The sequence below is a fragment of the Mugil cephalus genome, chromosome 17 (genome assembly GCF_022458985.1).
Source record: "Mugil cephalus isolate CIBA_MC_2020 chromosome 17, CIBA_Mcephalus_1.1, whole genome shotgun sequence".
Taxonomy (NCBI): domain Eukaryota; kingdom Metazoa; phylum Chordata; class Actinopteri; order Mugiliformes; family Mugilidae; genus Mugil; species Mugil cephalus.
Window position 1 is genome coordinate 3,366,920 of NC_061786.1, and position 23,342 is coordinate 3,390,261.

General features: G+C 40.4%; 2 protein-coding genes across 3 annotated transcripts in view; one reads left to right on the forward strand and one right to left on the reverse strand.

The window, feature by feature from the left end:
* babam2 (BRISC and BRCA1 A complex member 2) overlaps positions 1-11,215 on the reverse strand; it is an 81,087-nt gene extending 69,872 nt beyond the window's left edge. Inside the window, exons 1-4 of the mRNA XM_047610415.1 lie at positions 11,076-11,215; positions 10,340-10,495; positions 8,407-8,483; positions 3,550-3,644 (exon numbers count right to left, since the gene is read on the reverse strand). Of these exons, the coding sequence (XP_047466371.1) occupies positions 3,550-3,644; positions 8,407-8,483; positions 10,340-10,476 (309 nt within the window). The 5' untranslated portion in view covers positions 10,477-10,495; positions 11,076-11,215. The remainder of the gene's footprint in view (positions 1-3,549; positions 3,645-8,406; positions 8,484-10,339; positions 10,496-11,075) is intronic.
* rbks (ribokinase) overlaps positions 10,323-23,342 on the forward strand; it is a 39,457-nt gene continuing 26,437 nt past the window's right edge. Inside the window, exons 1-5 of one of the 2 annotated variants that reach the window (XM_047610416.1) lie at positions 10,323-10,460; positions 13,292-13,353; positions 20,921-21,053; positions 22,055-22,118; positions 22,523-22,585. In XM_047610416.1, coding sequence (XP_047466372.1) covers positions 13,295-13,353; positions 20,921-21,053; positions 22,055-22,118; positions 22,523-22,585 — 319 coding nt within the window. In that variant the 5' untranslated portion in view covers positions 10,323-10,460; positions 13,292-13,294. Of the gene's footprint in view, positions 10,461-11,315; positions 11,438-13,291; positions 13,354-20,920; positions 21,054-22,054; positions 22,119-22,522; positions 22,586-23,342 lie in introns of those variants that run through there. The other variant, XM_047610417.1, reaches the window with a different exon arrangement.

Consider the following 23,342-nt stretch of genomic DNA (forward strand, 5'->3'; position numbering starts at 1 on the left):
CCACTGGATAACAAAAGCCAAAAACACACTGCCTGTGAATTGTGCTATTGTGGACTTTTTGGATTACCAGTCCACGGCACATGAATGCTCATTAACAGGCAGGATGTTATCATTTCATTTAAATAAATGTTAGCATGTTAGACCAACATTATGTTGCACAGTTAACCAGTTCATATTGTGCAGGCAACTAGTCCATTTGTTTTGTTCAGGGTCTTCTAACTTAAACACCCCAGCGCTGATAGTAAAACTTTCCAGGAGATATAGGGGGAAATTTATGGAAGTGCCTGAAATAAAGACTTCTTCAATATCAAGAGGGGGATGTACTTACTGAAAATGTACAGGGAAATGGGGATGGGGGTGGAAGAGGAGGATCTCAGACAGAGACAGGCGAAGGAGGATTAAGAAAGCATGAACTGCAAAAACACAGCAAGACTGCAAGTGAGAAAATAAACAAGCGTTGGGCTGCCAAGCTCTGGCTCAGCAGCGGTGCTTCCCCTTATGTGCGCAGCTGGATTTTTGAGACGGTGAGCAATACTCCCCTCTCTTCTCCCAGACTCTGACACAAGCAGGGGAATTTAGCTTCTCCGTGCTAGGCCGCTACAAAAATAGCTAGCTAAATAGCTGAAGCTAAAGTAGTCAGGTGTTTGCCACCTACAGACCTAATAGCCCCAGCACAGTTCTGAATGCCACAATACAGATCATTCTGAAAGTCAGAGCTTGTGCTGACTGTGGAATTAGAGGTCACACTATTAGCAATATGGTGTTTTCTTTACATGGAAAAAAAAAATACTGCACAGACGGAGCTATCCCATTCAGAACTGAGCAATAGAAGATTTTTATTTATTTTGGGGGGGAAAAAATCCCAAAACCGGGACTTTTGTGGTTGCTATTCTTTTGGAAACGGTCCTAAAAACCCCTCCGGGTGGCAAGCGGTGACAGAAAACAGAATCAAAGGATGAATAGTCCCAAAAAGTACACAGCGGCACCACAGTGTAAGAGTTGAGTAACAAACCAATGGCAGCCCTGGCCTGTTGCTGGAGCCCTGCAGCGTAGCAGGTCCCCGTCCTCTCCCTTGTTATCACCATCTAAACTGTGTTGAGATCAGGGAAATCCAAGTGTGTTAAGTTCTTTTATGTTCCCCTCTCGCCACTTATGTAGCTTCTCCCTTAATCTCTGTCATCTAATTTGACTCTCGTATCCTGATTATTACATTTAGATATCAGGTTTGTTTGGTCTCTGTTTTTAGCCATTAAAAACATGGTGTCACACAATTTGCAGAATCTTGTTCAGGAAAACCACTTTACTTTCCTGTATTTTGGCCTTCAAGGTTTGTATTCTATGGCTCATTGGTACCTGAAACAACACAAGCCATAAGTCAGAGCTTTAAGTATTGAATGCGTAACTGCTTTCATTATGAACGCCCACTTATCTTACAGAATGAGTTAACAGAAGGTCTTCTTCCCTTCAAAGGTTGTTGTTTTAGTGCAAGGTAGTTAACCACAGGCTGCATGAATACGCCACTTCTTTTACGAGGATACGGGCAGCGCCATCTTGTGACTTTGGAGTCTGTTCAGTACAGTCTGAGGTTGGAGCCACGCGGAGCCACAACAGAGATGACCCATACACACGTCCTCCACATTCACTCATGTTTTTGTTTAATTAATACTGTACTCTGCTCTACCTCCACCAATTACAAAGAAATACTGAATTTTTGTTTTTTCTCTCTGTGTCTTTACAGACTGGCAGTCCCCATTGTGTTACATCCTGCCTCTATGGTGTCAAATAACGAACTTACATGAAAATTATCTACATAATTGACACGTGAACATGCATTAATATTATATTAACTACCTAAAATGACAGAAACCATCCTTGAAAAAAATAAAGATATGTTTTTAGTGTTTTAGTTTGGCCGAAGTCAGAGCTTATGACCTATTTGCTTTGGCTTCACTTTTGAGGAGCAGTTTCACCGTCCATCTTTATACACTCTATGGGGATGTGTATGAAATGCATGCAGCCTGTCATTAGAATAACTGCTGTGCATTTTGCAGAAAGAGATTTCGAAATAAACACAACAACACATCGGAAATAATTTCTAGTTTCAGAGAACGTACCACAGTAATTGTAGTTCTTGCAGATCTGTTTTTTAGGGTACTTTTTAGTTCCTACTTCTGGGAAAGAAAAACCTTACAAAGAAATGTAAGCGTACATTAAGTGGTTGAATTACACGAATACGGCTCTGTCAATGAGTGGTGGTGGAGCGGCTGCACAGCACAAAGACATAAGTGATAAACCAGCATAAACCAGCAATTATTCTATAGCGTTTAACCCTAAATAAAAGTGAGGAAAAAGCTCTTGAAGTTCTGTACATCTTGGGGAGCTCCATGGTACGCAGTAAAGGGAGTCCCGAGAACTGTTCAGTCCAAAAGCCCTAAAGCTGTTTGGCAACCTCCAAGCATGCGTCTCATTCTTTAAATGTTAAGAATATTCCAACAACTTTTTATCAAAGCATTTCAGCTTCTTCTTTTTTTCACATTCCCATGTCCTCCAGTCTCACATCAACAGTCTGTTCAAGTTAAATGGAAGGGAACTGATATGTGGCAACAGTTTGTTGAGGTTATATTGGAGTACTTTGGAATAATAAAAAAAAAATTATGTGGACAGCTTGGATTTATTTATATATGATAAAATGTTAGGATGTTCCAAATGATCCCAGTATCAAAACATTAAAATACTTTAGGACCACAAATGAAGTGCATTTGAAACATGTACAGAGATTAACTGGAACTTGTTGTAACGGCTGCATGTGGTGAAGAAGCTCACATTAATTAAACATTAAAACCACACCTCGTGCAAAACTAGACAATACTGATGCAATCAGTCCCTGAAAACCAGTTCTACAGCTGGTGCCTCCAAAACAGTTGTGACTCATCAGAGAGTGGAAATGGACCTTCTGAGGGAGTCCTGTGGTGTCTGGAAACAGAACGTTGGTAGTGGGGGCCTTTGAGATGAGGGGCCTCTGTGGATCATCCCACAGATACTTGGTTGCGGCAAGCAGTAACATGAGCCTCCTGATCTGTTAAACTGATTGTGGAGCACCTGAAAGCTGATCTAATAATAAAAATGATGATGTTAAAAATAATAATGTGTCGGGACATTTATTCTGTTTAGACTAGATTTCTAGTGAATCACTGCTTCATACAGATTTCGATCAGATGTACAGATACACAGCACGTCAAAACAAAACTTACAGCATAATGAACAACTACTGCAACATTTCCAGCTCTCTCACGCTGCTCACCCACAGCACACTGACAGTTGCTGACAGTGGTTTTTATAAAAGGTATATGTGACACTGTTCTCTCACTACTGGGATTGCTCAAGTCAGCACTGAAAAAAGTTGCCTTTAACAAGTGGGAGGATGCAAAAACAAATGGTGTTAATTGTGTTATCGTGTGCTGTAGCAGTGCGGTATAATAAAGCACAGTGTGATGTAGATTCATAGTGAAGGCGATAAATCAGCCTTTTACATTCTTCCAGAATACTCACTGGTAACTCTGAGGGCTCAGGCAGAAACTCTGCGTCTTCTCCGAAAATAAAGTCTGGAGGTAATTCGGGATACTGTGCATTGAATATGATATCCCCTGGGAGAGAAGAGAAGAACGTGTTATCACTTGTCTGATCCAAAATTTGCTGGTGCACCATTAAGTGATATAAAATGACAGCAACACATCAGGGTAGGTATCAGCCTAACTTTAATGTCAAATAAGCTCACCTTGGAAAATATGCAATCTCTGTGGGAACAATTATCTTAACCGTCAGTTGTCTGAAGCTGACGTGAAGTGACTTGTTGAGGCGGCCATTTGTTTCAGGAGCTGCATTAAGTGCACTGCATGTGTTTGAGCTCTGGACTCTTTTAATACAGGTACTTAAAGTAATGAGCAGACTTGACATTTACCACCAAAGCCACTGGAATCTTTGCTAACAGGTCTGTCTTGTAAATGTACCTGCATAAGTCTGTTAAGTTTGGTTTTTATTCCTTTATTATGTAAATGGAGTGAAAGAAGAAACTCCTGTAATCAGAAAGTGCAGCAACAGGTCAAGGTATTAAAAGTAAATTAAAAAAGAATGTACCGACTGGAAAGGGATCTCACTGTGGTGCAGACATGATCACGATTGGGATGGTTCACAATGTCCTGATATTGTGTTACACAATTCTATTTGTGTGCTGTTCTCTTCTTCTGCTTTTTTTTTTTTTGCAGTTCCAGCGACAATGAGAAGAGACGTACACACATGGAAGTACTTTTCCAGTGGAGAGGAGTCAAAGAAGGTAACGAGAGGATGTGTTGTAAATCTCTGACGAACCACTGGAGGCTTGTCAGAAAACTACTGGCGTGGTTCCAGGAGGGGAAATGACTCTGAGACGCAAATGTCACTATGTATTCTACTTTCTTCATACATGATGAAACAGCAATAAAGAAGCCTCACTTGAAATCTAGTTGCTGCGTTACGTGCCTTCTCAAAATCTTCCATTTCATTTTATTGAAGTCATAAGGACATAATGTGCACAACAACAACGGCCACAAATTGTTGTTTAGCAGTACCAGCCACAACGGTGAAGTAGAAGGGGGCAGGGCTTGTATTAATGGTGCTTAGCACTGTGCAGGGTGTATTATGTTTTTGCACGCTATCAGTAGGTAGGTCCGTGGACCGGGACAGTCCAACCTGCAGCTCTGCATCCTTGATTTAACAAACTTCCTTCCTAAGGCTAAATCGTAGGAAAGCACAACAGCTGCAGAGATGTCGCGTGCCATGCCAGAATGCCACTGCAGGTTCTGTTTAGATTTTTTTTCAGGGTGCTGCTTTCCTGTCTCCGTGCATTAAACAGAGATGTCTTCCTAAACAAAGGCATTTACACTGTATAGGGGCGTTTCTCATAAAGGCTAAGTAAGGGTATGGCGCAAGGTCCAACTGCAATTTGCAATCTCGCGTTTTCCATTATTCTAGGTCAACTGTATTTTCAGGTATTTTACTGTCATTAATCGTAATTTTACAACTACACTGCGCATTAACCAAACGCGACAAAAATACTGGTTCTGGCACCAGAAGCAGAAATGTTCAGATGGATGTAAACTCGCATGGTAAAACGTCTGGTCCTCAGCTCAAGGACACTTCGGCATGTGGTCCATGCGCCAGGGATCGAGCCTCTAACCCCCTGGTTCACAGACTACCCCGCTGTACCTGCTGAGCCACAGCTGTCCACCCTGCTGCCGTCCAGATGGTACAAATCCTGGGTATAGTTTGCCATTGGATTCCAAGCGAACCCTCAGAGATTTTCTTTATTTGTGTATAGATTAGCTTTAAAATGTAGTCAGATCTTCATCTCAGTTACAATTATGAACCACGGACCAATCTATTTGAACTAATAATAACAAAACTATTTATACTGTTTTATCCATACTGAAGTGATCACTCAAACGTTCAGAGTGTAGGCTGGAAAGAGCATCAGACCCCCAGGCTAATGGCATCAACACAAGCAAACCGGAGTCAAATCTGGAGTCTAATCAATGAAACAAGATGTGAGGTGTGGGTTAGAGCTGCTTTGACTCAAAATAATTTTGAGTTTGGTATTTACAGTACAAGTGTGCGCTGACTGCGAAGAGAAAGAGAAGGGATCTCAAAGGACTTAGAAAGTGATTGGTTATTTTACATTCAGCTGAAAGCCATTACAAAGTCACATCAACAAGTTTAGATATTAATTAGGCCACTGTAAAAAAAATAAATAAATTAAAAATAAAAAAACTATAAATTGTGATTATACAACACTATGTTATTCCGGAAGATCAACCTAAGATGGATGCAGAATGTGTAATCAAGTAAATTAGAAAGCTTGAAAATCACATAAAAGCAGGTAAACATCTCAGTTCATGAGTCTACCGAACACCACGGAGGGATCTGTTTGCCAAAGACATGGACGGATCAAGGTTTGAAGAGTCTGAGAACACGTAGGACTGTCACACTGATAATATCACTTTCTGCCCTAGAAATGCGCAAAACCTAAATATCGCAATGAAAAACTGGTAATGGGAACACGTACAGTTTGAAAAACCTCTCAAAATATTTTTACGTTCTCATGCGGTGTATCGCAAAAGTGCAATGGAAATGCTTTTTTCGCGTTTTCCTGTTACTGGCATCACTGGAGATGACATCCCATTCGCTGCTTTCAATGGAAACATGCACAGTTGAAATTTCAGAAATATTGCTTGTTTGTTGTGAACTGAAGGCACGGTGGTGGCAGCATCATGTTTTGAGACTATTGCCGCATCTGGCTGTCAGTGAGGGGAATATGAACTCCCATGTTTATCAAGCTATCTTCCAGAGAGCCTATCCAGCGGAACCTGAGTAAAAGTTGAGGATATAGCAGTACAAAGACCTTGAACATCCAAGTAAATCTCCTACAGAATGGCTTCAGTCAGAGGGGATCCATCCCGTGGGAACCCTGGGGACTTGAGGTGAAGTGATCTCTCATGAGACATCTCAGCAGTTCTAATCTGCAGCTATGGAAAATGCTCGTCTGAGGTTAGTGCTGCCAAAAGAGGCTCAACCATTTATTTTAAAAAGTTTACTCACACTTTCCCACCAAAAGCACACAGTACTGGGCATGGTTAAAGGGCGTGTTCAATAAAGACCCAAAAGCTTATAAATGCTTGTCTTTTTTTTCACTAAAATGTGTTTCTACTTGCAACTGAGATGAAGATCAGATCAGATTTTATAACTAATTAATGCAGGAAAAACAGGTCTTGCCAAAGGGCTCACATGCTTTTTCTTGACTCTTCTTAGGAATAGGAGTTTTAGAACCATGCTATATTTTGTTATCTGGGTTGTTCTGAAGTAGTAAATAACTTTTCTTTAACTGGGCTCTCTGCTTCTCTAGAGACAAATATTTAACTCTACGTCCACATATTCCACAAGTCTAGCCACAACAAGTCTTGCCTGGACAGATTTTTTTATTTTTTTTGCAAATTTTGCAAAATAAGCAAAGCCTGCTTCCTCTATCCAGTCATAGGTTATTTCCCCATGCAGGGGCATACTTGCACCCAACAACCAAACCAAACTTCTTGCTCTAAATGTCAATGATCAAACATGGATCTCATAGACTCGTGTTCGCTTTTAACACCTGCACATTTAATTGTTGTGTTTTGAAAAACAATTCTGTTCAAAGAACTAACTCATCAACCACAAAAACATGCTTCCTCACCAAACTAGCTCAAACATCTAGCTTTTGCCATGTGCTGTCTTTTTGAAGTGGGTAAGAATATTGATTGCAGACATTTTAAGAAATTCAGATAAATGTGAATGCAGAAAAGGCGTCACCCACATAAGTGGGTATTTTTACAAGCTTTGTTAAGGGCTAAATCTGTTCGACACATTTCATATTCATGAAGCGTCTTTGAAGTGCGGGTGGGCACGTAAAGATGAATAATGTTACATGATCGTATCTTATCAAGACACGTGTGCGCACAAGCCCGTTAGCGCCACGTGAGTCACCGTAATTCCGGGAAGGTAAAATCGATCTCAATCGTGACATCATCACACTCAGAAATATTGGCTGTCACTTTAAAAGGAACGCTCAGAGGGGAAAGTCTCTGAAGTGGGCCCCTGATTACGACGTTTGAGATCTTTCCAGTAAAAATTCAGTGGCACAAGCCACATCATGTTTACTGGTATCATTGCACTAATGAACCATCACCATCGTGAGATGAATAGTCATCTTGTTTTTGTATTTAAGGAATTCCTGTGGGTGATTTCAACCTTGCCGCTTGCTTAGTAAGTGCAGTTACAACCGGTTCCCATTGTGCAGTGTAATATCAAAGTAAAATGGAATGTTTGCGTGGCATTTTCAGTTCTTGCCATAATACATGTATTTCCAGTGCCTTTGTTTAACCTCTGGTCTCACGCAGAGAATGTGTGCTTTGAATAATTATCCATTGGTGTCCACTCCAAACCACCTCTCCTCTCTTAACTGGTCAACTTTAATAAAATTACTTGACTTTCAGGCCCATTGCTTTTGACAATTAACAAATTAACCCAAGCTGGCACAGCTGGTGACCTGCAAATTGAAATGCTGTCAGTGCTTACACTTTAGAGTACAAAGAACCAACAAATAGAGTAAAACTCTGAATCAGCGTGGAATAAATTGTGCAATCAGTTTGATTAGACCTCTAAGTGTGTCATCTTAATTGGCAACAGTCAACAGTCAGTTTTGGCAACAGTCGGATTTTAAGCCCCTGAAGAGCTCTGCTTTGTGACTTTATAAGGCAAAGAAATGTTCCCCAGTAACAACAAATATCAATGTCTGCTTATTCCAACAGCATCAGAGATAAGGACTGAAACTTATTTACTCACATTTCAGGGTTTCTCCAGCATAGGGGATGTGAAGTTTAAAACGATCACAGCAAGGACCAGGGGTCAGAGATGTACATCTGAACACAGAGGGCGAGAATAAAAACAACACAACACAGTCAGAGGGAGCACTAAATTGACTTAGAGCTGTAACACAAAATGACATAAACATAAAATGAATCAGTGAATCATTCTCTATAAATGTGCATCACACCAATATGGAATTACTACTATCTTTTGCAAATGCAAAACTGAGAACTGGAAAAGGAGACATGTCTGAACAAGTTTAATTGTGTCACACTAATATTACCATAGCTAGAATGACAAAGGCATTTTGTTTAAATACCTAACTGCAACGGTCACTGGACAACAGCGACATAGGGCTTGGTATTACATCAAGTGTACTCAGGCAAGAACACACCCACCACTGTGTCGACTGACCGGTTCAGTGTGAGCAGAGATACATACTACAAAGTCAACCTGTAGAATGAGGAACACGTTCCATCATACTGAGGCCTGGAAATTCTAAAATAAAAAATAAATAAATGAAAAAAATAATGACTCAACAAATGTATCAATATGCCATTAAATGCATCAAAAAAATAATAATGAGAAAAATAATATGAAAATAAATTAATATGGTTCTATAATAATTAGGCATTAATTATTTTGATATTATTTTGCATCTGTATTCAATTAAATTAAAACTAATTAAAAACTGCATTAATTTCTGCATTATTTTTATTCGCTTCTTCTCTAACTGTCAGTGCAACAAAATCTCCCCACTGTGTAATAACGACAGTCTCTTTCAGCTTCAGGCAGTTTTCTTGCTACATAACTGAATGTGACCATTTGCAGTGAGAAAAGGCAAAGATGTTCATTTATATAGCATACTTCATTAACTATCTATTAAATGCCATGTCATCCACAACAGCCGTAACAGGAATAACTGCGACTCATCAGAGAACGGACACGAGCCTTCTGAGTGTGTCCTGTGGTGAGCTGGAAACAGAATGTTGTCAGTGGGGGTCTTTGGGTCCTGTAGGTTGAGGGGAGAGGCCTCTGTGGATCATCCCACAGACACTTGATCAGTTTGGGATCTAGTGAATTTGGATCCCACCTTGTGCTGCGCTTCATGTTTTTTGAGTTGCTCTTAATCTGTTTTTGTGTGTGTCTGTGTCAGGCTGCATCCTGCTGGGGATGGCTGCTGCCATCAAGGAGTGTCATTGCTATGGGGTGCGGGTGTCTGATCTAGTCTAGATGGGTGGTCCATGTCCATATGAATGCCAGGTCCAAAACTTTCCAGATGAACATTGAATTATCACATGTTGGTCAATGTAATTTACTTTACTTACAGTGGGCTACACAATTTACTTAAAACAAGTGGCTTTAATGTTATGCCTGATCACCTGATGAAATCTAACCTAATCTAGACATCTAGTTCTTCAATAAAAAAAAATTAACAATGTTCAACTCCTCATCTGCATGAGACAGATAACACAGACAGATAACACTCTGTACATTATTTCTTTTTCCTTCTTGTATTCACTTTTTTTCAATTCACTTGTTTTTATAATTCTGTAAATAACGTGTATATAGTAGATTGTGTTTTTTACTCTCAACTCAATACTATCGCACTCCTTGGGCTAAAATTACATTTGAAAGACTTGTATTTATTAGCTCAATCTGCGGAACTGATCTCACATCAACAGGTATGGCACACTGTTGGCAATGACGTTGTGTAGTAGTAAAGTTCAAAGTTTTATTAAACTAAACCAAACTTTAAATCTACAAGCATGGCCATAACATAATTCTTAGGTGTTGTCCAAGGCCCTGCACTTAGCATGGTGTGTTTATTCAGATAATTCTTTCAACAAAAAAAAATAGAGATTGGCGGGATGCAGCACAAGAAGGACAGAGGGATGGGGAACCTCACCCAGTTTTGAGGTCTGTGACACGGAGGCAGTTTGTGGAGTCCAGCCCCACACGGCCGTTTCTCACCACGCTGCACAGCAAGGGCCGCAGCTCAGGGGAGATCCGGTGCAGAGCAACCTCAGGTGACATGTTGTTCATTTTACCCACTCCGAGGAGTCTGTGGAGAAACAGCAAGTAACTTCATTTAGGAAAACAGCCTCGTACAAAGCAGAAACATCACGTCTTACGGAAGTATTTTTCATTGTTAGCTCTCATTTCCTGGAGTTATCGTGTTTGTACGCAAATCAAAATCCACTTCCTGCTCTGAGATTTTAGCTTGTTTCCACTAATTATTCGGAGAATACTTGTTTTGACGACACGAATATACCAAACGGATAAACTATCCACCCCAATAACCCTGAAAGTTAGGGATTATGATAAGAAGCAAGCACCAGGAGGTGTCAAGGGGAATACATGTAGCTGTAGCAGACAGTGTTCTCCCTCAAAATAAACACATAGAATGTCGACACATGCATGGGAAACACATAATGTGCTTATTCGTGAACGTTAAATGTTACTTTATAGTTGGCAAATGTCCAGTTAGGATGTCAATGATCGCAAGCTTGGCACGTTAGCCACCGTTAGCTCACGACAAATTGCTAGGGAAATTTGACACAATTTAAACGTTTAGCGTGGCCCAGAAACAATTTGCTCAAGCACGTTCGTTCACGGTCATCATGCGGTGTGAGTTACAGTACCTGAAAGAGCTGGAAGTCAGATAATTTGAGGGTTAACTCCAATGTTTACTTCATGCTCTCACAATTTCCGGTACAAGTTGTTTGGGTCCTCCCGAGAGCCCCGCGTTTAGTAATCTGTAGTAATGCCTGTTGGTACAATGTATTTTTTCCACGACAAGAGCTAATTTTATCGTTATTAAATTACTCGTAAAGCATATGTCGTTTTATATAATTATACAAAATCTATTCGAAGTAATGTTTAACGTATGTGCTGTAATTAAATGATAACAGTTGGTCCGGCAATAGCTATGCCGTCCTTCAGCTGTCACTCTGCACTTTGACCGTCCCTTTGCCCACTCTGCAGGAGCAGATGTGAATTCTAGGTAGCTATTGTACCTTCTTTCTCTTAAACGCACTTCATTTAACTTTACCATTCGCATAATTATGCTGCGCCCTTTGTGTTTTTATTTTTATTTATTTATTCATTTATTTATTTATTGACTGACACCTTCAAATGCTACTTCACTTACTTCACTTACACTTTTGCAGCTATTCATATATCTATATAAATATTTGCAGAAAACACATCCCTTTTAATACTGATACTGTAAATCTATTGGTATGTGAGTTCGAAATGTGATTTGATTTCACCAAAAGCAGCTTCACACCCCCCTTTGAAATAAAACAATTTTTATTTATAGGAAAAGTGGTAAAATACTATTAAGACCTTGCATGGTTGATGACTGTTGACTATTTCTTATCATACACCATTGAAAACACCTCTTAGAAAACATGTGCTGAGAATTGTGTTTTGCTTGTAGAAACTTTGTGTATAAAAATGCAGGGTGAATACAGCACTAATAATGCCTGTGGCAAGACTTGTGGTGGTTTTTCATGGGGGTAGTTCGGCTGATTCACATCTGGGAAATTCCACATTCGTGGTGCTGATTCAGAATTCCTGATTACAGCCTGAGCATAAACATTGAATGTCTCGTTAACATCCAACCATTACGGGTGTCATTCTTTCTGAGTTACGAACAGCTGTCTTATTAGGTCAGCATTCATTTTTACTTAATGGTTTGGAAATTGCAATCCTGATAAAAAAGGGCTTTCACAAACTGTGTGCTTTCGAGGGTACATTTCAATCAGTGAATTCTGGTGATTGCTGTTCGTTATCTTAACTCATGAAAGGGATTTTTTTGTACACAAATGGTCTTATCATCATAATAACAATAATTATCCATTTAAATCTTGACTCCTCAGACAGACATAGGCAAAATATGTACTCTTGCAAGCCTCTTAAAACAGTGTTCTCTTTTGGATTTTGCTTGATGACTTGGTGTAAATCGCTTAACCCACCATGTGCAACTTTGATTTGCAAGCTTTTGAAAGCATCACATTGTCATTTTAGAGCACATGTTGTTCAGTTTGTGCAAAGATACTCATCCAACACGTGTTTGTTTGTTTCTTTCTGAAGCTGAGTGGAATCTTACACACTTAACTGCACACACAAATACAACTTGAGGTTGGTCAGCCACTGTTTAAAAAGTCAGCTCAAATTCAACAAGCGATGTAGAGTTTTCGGGGGGTTCCCTGCTGTTTGAAGTGGTCAGGAAAGGCCTGCATATACCCTAACATTCTCCTCCGGTGGAGACTTTCAGGCTGCCTGCATGTAGGGAAGACAATATTCTGCGAGATGTAGGAGAGAGAATTGAGCCATCCTAGAGCCAGCGGCTAGGCTTTCCAAGTCTTCCACTGCCTAGGAAGAGATTTGAAGAGATTAACACACTAGCATTAGCTCCAATACAAGCCGAGGATTGAATTAATTAAAGACTTTGCTGGGCTGTGGTGCGTTCACGTGGAACAGCATTGAAATGCCCCCTCCGCCCCATTCTCCACCACCAAGGAGATTGGAATATGTCCAACTCAGGCAATGAAGAATGCTCTATTTTTACCTTCTTCTTGTCTCAGTCAAGCTCATGCTAATGTGGGGAGATAAATAAAATTGAGCGATATTTGTTTGGAGGTGGTGGAGAAACTGCTTTACATATTTTTGCCTCCAAGGTGTCCTCATTTTTGCACAGGTTTTACAGGAAGGGCACAGCAAACACTGAGAAATTCAAGAATCTCCTCTGTCAACACATACTTTAAATGAATATAACCTTAAAAAACATTTTATGTCCGGAAAGAAGAGTTGCTGATGTAGAAATGACACAAATGTGTGTCTTGGTCACCAGATCATGGCTGAGGAAGCTTTTGATGTCGTGGTGGTCGGCTCCTGTATGACTGACTTGGTGAGGTGAGTAAATCCTTATAACTCTTATTTATTTTTTAAATCAAAAACGCTGAGTAGAAAATCTCCAGCCAAATCTGGGTTCAGGAAACTCCTCTGCTTCCTCAGGTGGACCCAACAGGAAGCAGCACATTGGGCAAGTTTTCATTCCCATATTAGGAAATATATTTCTCGAATGTTAAACACAGTTGCTCAACCTTTGGGGCTGAATCTTGTGTGTTGATGTTTAATATATTCAGCTGATTTGTGGGATATTTAAAAAATGCGATTTAAGGGATTACAACAGTATTGAAAGTATTTCTGTGAAATTATAAGATCTAATAAGATATAATCTACTGTGTTTTTCCTGTCAAATAAAACTTTACAGCTCAATTGTGTCTCTAAAACTTGATTAAATCAAACAATTACTGCATAGTTTTTCTGCACAGATTTATTTTATGTATGTGTTTTTATTGTGTGTTCTAAATGTTAACTTTAGTGTAGATCTTACAGTTTTTTTTATTTATTGTGCGATTTTTAGATTTTTGGGACTTTTGCCTCCAAAAAGTGCAACACGGCCTAATTTATATATTATATTTGAGATATTGACTTTATTATAAAGGCTTATAAGTTTTTTTATGCAGTTTTTAAACCCTCCTCAAACTGTAATCGTAAGAACAAAAGTGCAAGGAATGGACTGAGATGGATTGCTGTTCATGTGAACTGCAATCATTAGCATGCTCCGCTAACTATGCTACCTACTGATGTAACTGTTGGGAAGTCAAGCAGCACCTCGTCATCTTATTAGCTTGCAGTCGTGAAGGTTTTGTCAACAAAGTCTGGTTTATGGCCGCCATACAGAAGACTAGACACTGCGTGGTATTTTCAAGGTTAGCAGGTCTTTCCTGCTCTTTCCGGATTTTAAATTCATTATTCATCCATCACCGTCACCATTATCCAAAATAGCACTGGTTCATCAAAAAATATTAGACCCAAGAAAATACAAATTAATTAGAATGAATCACTTACTATTATTGCTACAAGAATGTACATAAAGAATATGTATCCACCAATTTCAAATTTTTCTTTTAAAAGATGGAAGAAGCTAATATTTGCGTGATTCGGTTGCTAGCTATAGCACATGAAAGCGCCTGTGGTAAATTTGGCATTTAGGCTGAGGATTGAGTCAGTTCAATACTCTGATACAAGGATGCCCATAAAGAATATGTAGCCACCAAGTTCAAATTTAGGTCTTCTTTTATAAGATTACATAAGTGCAGGAAACATTGGAAGAAACTAACGTTTGCGTAATTAGGCAGCTAGCTGCAGCACAGAATCTGTTTCAGATTTGCAGTGTCAACTTAATCGTTAGGATTGAGAAGCCTGTTTTTTATGGCTTTGTTGGAAATAGAATAGGAATTAAACCGTGCCAATGTTGGTGTAAACTGCATCCAACATGGGAGCGGAAAGCTCGGGCGTAGCAGCAGTAACTTAGAGGATGCTGCTCTGCAAATGGTCAATTGTCCTTACCTAAAACGTGTTTCCCTTTATTATTATTATTATCCACCACAACCGCCGGTTTCCTTAAGGGGTTTAATTTTGACATGTACGCCTGTGGAAAATTTGGCATATAGGCTGAGGGGTGTTTTCCATCACGGCTTGAAATGGACTCTGCAGTCCTGCCCACAAGAATAGAGGAAGTGTTCTAAAGTTAGACGACGCTGCTGTCTTTTCAGTATTGGTCTTAAAAGCCAGAAAATGTTTTTGGGAACATCAGTAGTCTGAGAGTGTTTGGCTCAACAGCTTTCAGGCCGTTCAGCAGTAATAGTAAGCAGACTCCTGCTTCTAATCCTTTTGCTAAATCACAACACATGTTCCCACTGAACATACAAAACACTGCCAGTAGCACAAATAGTCTTTCAGGACATCGTTCAAAACACATAAGCTGCTGTGTTAAAATATTAAAATTTATAAATTAGGTTGAAAAGCAAATCATTACCCCCAAGAGGACGCAGGTGGTTTCATTTAATGGTAAATCCAGCTCTGGTTTTAAACATTCAAAGTGTGCAGATGATCTGGTATAATTACTGCCTGCTAAAATGTCAGTGTTGCATCATCCTCATACGTGGTGAGATTTGTTGAGCCAAGAAGGATCCATTCCCACAAATTGTTAGTCATCAGCTCCAGCACAATGGGTTAGTTGAAAACAATTTGTCATCCTCATTTACCATAACCTTTGTGAGCAATGACACGATCTCAAACGACACACGAAACAGCTTTAATGTCAAAAGTCCTCATGGGCTCCAGCCAACTAAATGTCTTCCTGTCAGTGTGAAGATGCGTGCTGTTTGAGCCTGTGCAACAGATCAGAAGCTTCAATTATGTTTTTATTGAAAACCTGGGAATAATATCTGTCACCCGGGTGCCAGCAAATGAATATCTGAATATAAAAAATAACACAATCTGTGCTATTGAAAAGTTTTATGGCTGTCTTGCGAGCACACACACACACACACACACACACACACACAAGTCGTCACATTTTAGTTGTCGCTCAGATTGGTCCAGAAGTCCCCACATATCAGAAACACATGACTTCTTCTTCTACTGTATTTTATTTATTTTTTTTGGAAGGGGCTATTTATTTTGTTGCTCATTAGTAATTCAGGCCAAGACTTTCTGCTTTGAAGGACATGAGTTGTCAATTAAGGCTCTAATAAGCTAACAGAAAATGTGTGTGTGTGTGTTGTGGTGTTTGGGATGGAGGTCATGAATGTGTATAGGGTAATACATCTGCAGTCCTTCAAAGTGACATGCATGGCTTTGAAGTTAGAAATCCTGTTGTCTTGAGCAGCCTGTGTTTGGGTGGCAGCACAATTGTCTGCGGAGGAGCACACACGCTCTTTTCCTGTCTGCTTCTGCTGCACAAACACCCAATGTAACGTGGCTATAAATGCGTCAGCCAGACCGTGGGGCATGTTGATAGGCGCTAAAGGGTTATGTTTAAATATCTAATATCTGCGACGCGCAAAGTGGAGGTGCTGAGCCGTTCAGGCTTTTAACCCACTGTCAAAGCCATACAGTGCCCCCTACTGCCACAGTTTCCTGAGTGGAGACATGGAGGCGTTTGCTCCGTGAGTCCTTTTCCTACCGCAGTAATTGTACCTTTTTTCATTTTTTTTTTTAAACTATAATTAATCTTACGCCTACAAATTTACATCAGTTCACGTTTGTTAATGTAATAATTTTTTGTAAGATGCCTTAGTGCATTCCCTTGATTTATGGTCTCAAAGAGAATAGCTGCTAAAGTGATCTCATTATTAATTATTTATATATTTGAAGTACATACAGTAAAGGTCAAGGGCAAGGAGTCAAATCAATCCATATAGGTACGGGGACAGTTACAAATTCATGACACTTTATGGACCATAATATTAACATTATAATCATGCATTTCTTAATACAGTAATTTCTCATAGGATTCCTTCCTTCCTTTCTTCTGAATTTATTTATTTGGTAGCGATAGATCTTGAAGTGACTTGGAGTAAAATATTGTAGCCCCATGTGGTGTGCACCTATCAGGTTTCCCCAAATTTAAAATGATAATATAAAATATATTCATGTATATTCATGTATATATTCATTCAGGTTTCTAAAATATATTTATAGAAAATATTCTCTATTTTCTTTTTTTTTCTGACAATTTGGGTTTAAAGCTGCTTGACACGCCAACTTGTGATGGACCTTTTTTTTTTTCTGACAATTTTATGACATTTCATGAACCAAAAGATGATTTTGTTTAGAATGAATTCATGAATTATTAATGAGAATGAAGGTCAGTTGCCCAGCCGTAACTGACAGTAGCAGAAGCTAAATTAGATAGCATATTTTCATATGCGCCACAGTGGACAAAGTTAGACCTCCATAGCCTTTCAGACCACATGTCAGATGTGCGGTTAGTGCGTTGATTCCTTTGCTTTTCCTCGTGAGAGCTCTTAAAATGAAGGGATTTAAAAAAAAAAATTTAAAAAAAAACATCTGTTTCTTCTTCACTCTTATTATCTTTGCACAGATCGGAGAACTGTATGGGAACTCTCTTTTGCACATTTTTTTTATGTGCTTTTTCTTGCTCAAACAACCAACACAATATGTATTACAATGTTATATCTTTTACATTATATTATAATACCTGTGATTGTCTAATACCTGTGAGGCAGTGCAGTCTGTGTATGCACAGATTCTGCCTGGTCACCAAAATGATCTAGAAAAAAAAAGCTCAGCTCAGACACTGAACAGCTAGATGAGTGGCTTGTCACATCTCCTGTTCTAGGCTGTTTCTGACCAGCGAGCGAATAATGGCAACCTGCACATGGTTCCAACAAATAGTGTGACCACACAAAAATGAACACCCACGTATGCGACAACACTGCTACACCTCTTGTTAGCAGAGCGGTTCACTGTGCCCATGTAAGGTATGTCGTCCTTGTGCAGCCTGTTCTTTGTCAAGTCCCCCCACCTTGTCCTCATCTACCGGAAGGAGACCTTTGTCGAAAATATACACAAGAAAAGAACAAATAAGTCTCCTCTTAGTGGTGCCTGAACTTGGAAAACCCACTCGTTTGAGTCTCAACATGAGTTGAATGTCATCACACTTTAGCTATATTGTTTATTTTGTATTACACAACCATGTAGTATGCCCACTTACCACACCACAGTTCTACAAAAACTTTAATTAATTCAGGCAAAAGCTTGACCTTGTTCTGTGTATTTTATTTCGAAAGCAGTAAGTTCACTGGAGGTTGTGTTTGGAACTGGAAAGACGAGCTCTAGTTCAAACTTAAAAAAAAAAAAAAACAACATGTCGATTTGTTTTTGTTCACGTCTGCTTCCCCCTGTTGCTCACCAACTGCTGAGGAATGACTTTAATAGAGACGGAGGAGTGGGAAATGAGAGCCGGCCTCAAAGCAAACACTCCACGTCACTGAACACCTGCTTTGGCCTTTTGGTTCCGTGGGAGAAAACGCACGGAGGTTGCACTTTAGCACATAACTGCCCTGTTTGTGCTGCAGCGCTCGCCACAGACAACAATAGCCAAGTGTCTCTCCAGGGCTTGAAGAGGTGTGGGTGGGTTTATTTAAGAATTTGGAAATCTGTTTATCATACCTGTCAGTTCTCTGGCATCAGGTGCCTGTCGGCCAAATGTGGAGCCATTATGCTAAAACCTCATAATGGCAGTGTTGTTGTTGTTTTTTTGTGTTGTTTTTTTTTTTCTGTAAAATGTGCAAATGTTATACTGTTTAGGACAATTTAAGAAATACCTCTCTAAATGTCAGCAAATGTTAAGAACAAATAAATCAGTTTCCTGTGCATTACGATGAAAGGCTGAAAGGCGGAACATTGGTTAGTGACCTGTGTTTGAAGAACACAGACAAGTGTTTATTTTTCCATGATTATCCAGAAGAAGAAGACAAGAAGCCTTCCTATCACACTAGCATCATACAAAAGACCTAAAGAAGCCTGGGCTCAATAGTTAGATTCATAAATTGGGAATATGCATATTCTCATGCTCATGTTTTCCCTTTGATCACTGCGTTGCTTAGCTTTTATAATATATTTTCAACCAAATGTATTGTATTGCTTTGTGACATAGGCATAGAGAACATGGCTGATTGTTCCCTACTTGCTTCCAGTCTTTATGTAAAGCTAAACTAATAGTCTCCTGGCCATATCTTCATAGTTGGAGATATTGAATATGAACACAGATATGAACCTCCCTGCCCGTAAGATATTTTGTGGTAGAAAGTTGGTCTGGAACCGGTTTGTTGGGAGCTGATTATGCTCTGGCAAACATTTGTCGGGCCAGTCAAACCAATCGTTTGAGCAGCTCTCCGTTGTAATGAACTGAGGAATAGCGGTGACATAGTCATACACGTCATCTGAGGTCCGTGGAGTTTAATTTGTTTACAACAAAATGGCTCTGTTTGGTTGGAGGGATATCCAGTTGCTTGCAATTATTGATAATGAGATACAGAGTGTTACCAGGCTCGTATTCTGATAAGAACTGTCCCTGGTAGCCCCAAGTTTAAGCATCAGCATCCAGTGATGGGTGAATGTATACTCTGACATTTCAGGACATTTGCTTTCTCATTAAGTAAGAGGGCATGATCAGCATCTGCACAATCGTCTCCTATGGCAAAATGGAAATCTCTGGTAGAAGCTAGGTAACTTAGCAAAGCACAAAAACTGACAGCTAGAAACAGCTAGCCTGTTTCATCCTTAGCTGTGCAACTGTGAGTCTAGCAACATAAAAGATTCCTCCTTTGTAATCATTGGAGGTGCTTGTAGGTGGACATCATGCTGTAATATGTTGTGTGTTGTTCTGTATTGTTGGTGTGTCTTTGCGATAGGTGCCCTTACCCATTTTAGCGCACATGGCTAACATGTCAAAACATAGCCTCTTTGAATAAACTTGTGCATTTGATGCGAGCATATAGAATACGCGACGTGTGCTCGGAGAAACAGTGTGTGCATGTGTTTTCATGTGTTCACCTTTGTTCTGTTTCCTTCTCACCGCATTTCAGCCTCACTGACTCTACATCCTGTCATAGCTCTGGGTATTTCAGTGTTTTCACACGGTGGTGCAAAAACAGAAGCATTTATAACATCCTCCAGTGTTTGCCACCAGCCCCTCAGTTGCTGGAAATCCTGGGATTGAGTGAAGTTACTGTAACTGCACACCTGCCACAAACAAGTGCGCACACACAAGCAACAACTGGGTGAAAAACAAGTTTATGACAACATTTTGCCACCTGCAAACCCTTTGGCCCCAGGCCAGTACTGCCCAGGGCCAAACCTTAGATTCTTGTCTTACAGCATGAAGCAGTCTGTTGTCTCTCCCCTGTCTTACTCACCAGACACTCTATGATCGGAGCAATCATGGAACAGACAACTCCTCCTGAAGGCACCCACCTGTGGCATATCAGCCTCAAGGGGGAGAGGCAGGACTTGACCAACCTTGATGAGTCAGCCATTACTAGTGCGTCCAGTGTCAAGTTGAGACATCTATGGGATTTGCTGGTTGCATCATTTGCAAATTTCAGTACACTAGCACTGGCACAGTAGCCTATATGTGACTGAATGTCTAGGTATTGTGGAACTTTGACCATGTGAGGCTTTGCTTTTATTACTTACTGTTGAGTTTAAGCAAGAATACGTGACAGTGGAAAATCACTCATGGAAACAAGCTTGCAATGCTCCACTCCAGCAGTATTTCCATTTCGCTGACCTTTTCTGTGAAAGACCTTCACATGATCAACAGATATAATCCTCAGCAGACTCCTCAGAAACCTCTTGTGTGTTTTTGCACATTTTCCAGTCATCCCTTAACCAGGGAATGATTTGGCCCTGAAGGGCTATGTTCACATTTTAACACCCCCAGTGCTAGATGAAAAAGTTTGATGGAAGTTTTTGCAACTTCTGTATGTGGTATGAAGGGACTGTTGGGATTTTGAAGAATGGATGTCAAAATCCAATACTTCTTGTGTCTACTCATTCAGCGATACTAACTTGTCTCCACTGTTTTTTTACCTTTCAGCCAGGCACCAAGGCTACCCAAAGCAGGGGAAACCATCCACGGTCAGAAGTTCTTTATAGGCTTTGGAGGAAAGGGGGCCAACCAGTGCATACAGGCTGCCAGGCTGGGGGTCAAAACTGCAATGGTTTGCAAGGTACGACATGTTTGTGGTTACGGTTCGTCATGGTTAGTTGAATTTTAGCGTTAACGTGAGCGTGTCTTTAAAATAAATAAATAACTAAAATTTTGCTTTTCTAACTTTTGGCTTGTCCGTTTTGCTCAGCACAAATAATGAGCCATCAGCTACCATAAACCACCAACTGGTTAACGACTGAACAGCTTCGTTCACACTTCAGTCATTTCACTACATCAATTCTCGGTGCCTCATTTTCTCTTGATCAATACCATACTGCATGCATACGCCCACCCACGCTTGCACGCCTTCAAACAAGCTTATTCCCATACCATACAACCCAGAGTCTCCAATCAGTAAGCTCAGTGTGCCCTTTCAACCTGAGCACTAACGCACCGAAGCCCCACCTCTGTCAGAACAAAGAGGCCCGATCGATAACAGCCCAGTGCGGGAGGAGCTCTCCGGGCATGGGGAGAACCCAAAAATAGACACCCGGGCTTGTCAAACGCATCCAAGATGGAAGGCCGCTCTTCAAAGAGAATGGGGCCAAGCAGCCAATACCATCCCAACCCACTATCGCAGTTAGCTAGAAGTGCCCGCGTTTTGGCACGTTTTTTGGAAAGCGTGGGTTCGAAGTAGGCGCCTCGGGGCAAGGTGGGGACCCCTTCCACAACCCAAAGTAGCTACAGATGTGGACATCCCAGAGCGGATCAGGGGAAGAGGGGCAGAAGGGAAAGAAAGGAAAGCGAGGTGGGCATGAAGAGGCGTGAAGGCGGGGTTATCGTGTCTTCAAGGCTTGGCGCAGCTGGTCGTGTGTTTGTGCGTGTGTGCGCTGGTTGACTTTGTGTGTTCGTCTTTGCACATGTTCGGCGGCGGCACCATGCCAGTATGCTGGCAGGGCACACGAAAATCAAGCCCAACTGAGATTTGAGTATACCACTTTTCAAAAGTTGCCGCTAACCAAGTCTGACCCCGCTTGACACTGTCTTTGTTGTAATCGTTTTGCCTTCAATCTTTTCTAGGTTGGTAAAGACTTCTTTGGAGACAATTACATCCAGAATTTCAAGGACAACGGCGTGCACACAGGTAAGATAGAGGAGTTTTTAGATTGCCTGCCAAATTGGTTGCCATTTCCATGATGCATTTCATGGAAGTTCACATACAAAGCAACGTGTTTTTGACTGTATTTTCTCAATTCTTTGTAGTTACTCAAGGCTTTTTGGAAACACAAGAAAGTGAACCATATTTTTGCAGACACTGATTTGTTTTCGTTGAAAGTTTGGTTGCTTTTTGAAAGTTGTCCTCAATACACAGACAGATTACAAGTGTTGTAAGCCAAACACACTCCAAGCAATTAGTACTACCATGATGACACTTTGTTTTCCAGTCATGCGTTTTGCGGAAGATGCCATAAATTATTTTTTTTTGCAGGACAGACAAATAAGAGGTGGTTTGAAATTCTGTTGTCTACCTTTCATTTTCTGTCTTAGACTTCGTAGAACAGACCTCAGACGCAGCCACAGGAGCTGCTTCCATCACCGTCAACGATGCAGGTAAATGCTTTTGACGCTATCCTGCAGTGCCATGCCGAGATCCTGAAAGCTCTTTGAGTTGTAGAAATTATCTCTTGCTTGTACAGCCAGGGGTGCATGCGAGCTATCAGCACACACACTCTCTTTTTGTTTTTTTTTACATACACATACAATACACTCAAGTATTGAGTAATGACACTGACTCACCACTGCTCAAGAGGCTGTAATCACTATACTCACACACAACTACATCAAATCATGCAGAGTATCCACAGGTTTTAGTCTGATCAGTTATTTCCGCACAGAGAGCAATTTCTGTCATGTCTCAGTCAGGTAACGTTAAATGCCCATGACTCATGGAAACCTTCTGGGATTTGCATCACTTTTTTTTTAACCATTCATTGTAACAGAGAGGCGAGGATGGAAGTGGTGAATTGCAAGAGAATGAATAGCTGCAAAATGATGAATGTTTGGCATTTTTCATTGGTGTGAAAAAGGTCAGTTAAAACAGCGGTTGTGTTTAAAACTGGGGTTATTATTTGAAGTATTTTAATGAAGAATATTGGATACAGCAAAGATGTCGCGATATCAAATGCAGCACAATCGGCAGTGATTTTGTACCACATAGCAAATGTCTTGATGGTGCACAGCTCATTAGAAAAGTCTTCACCATTCCCACTCTATGCAAGTGAAAGTTCATAAAAACCAAAGCGTGCAGTAAGTCACCACAGTTTCTCACATCACATATCATCACATATTTATGGACCCGAGAGTTCCC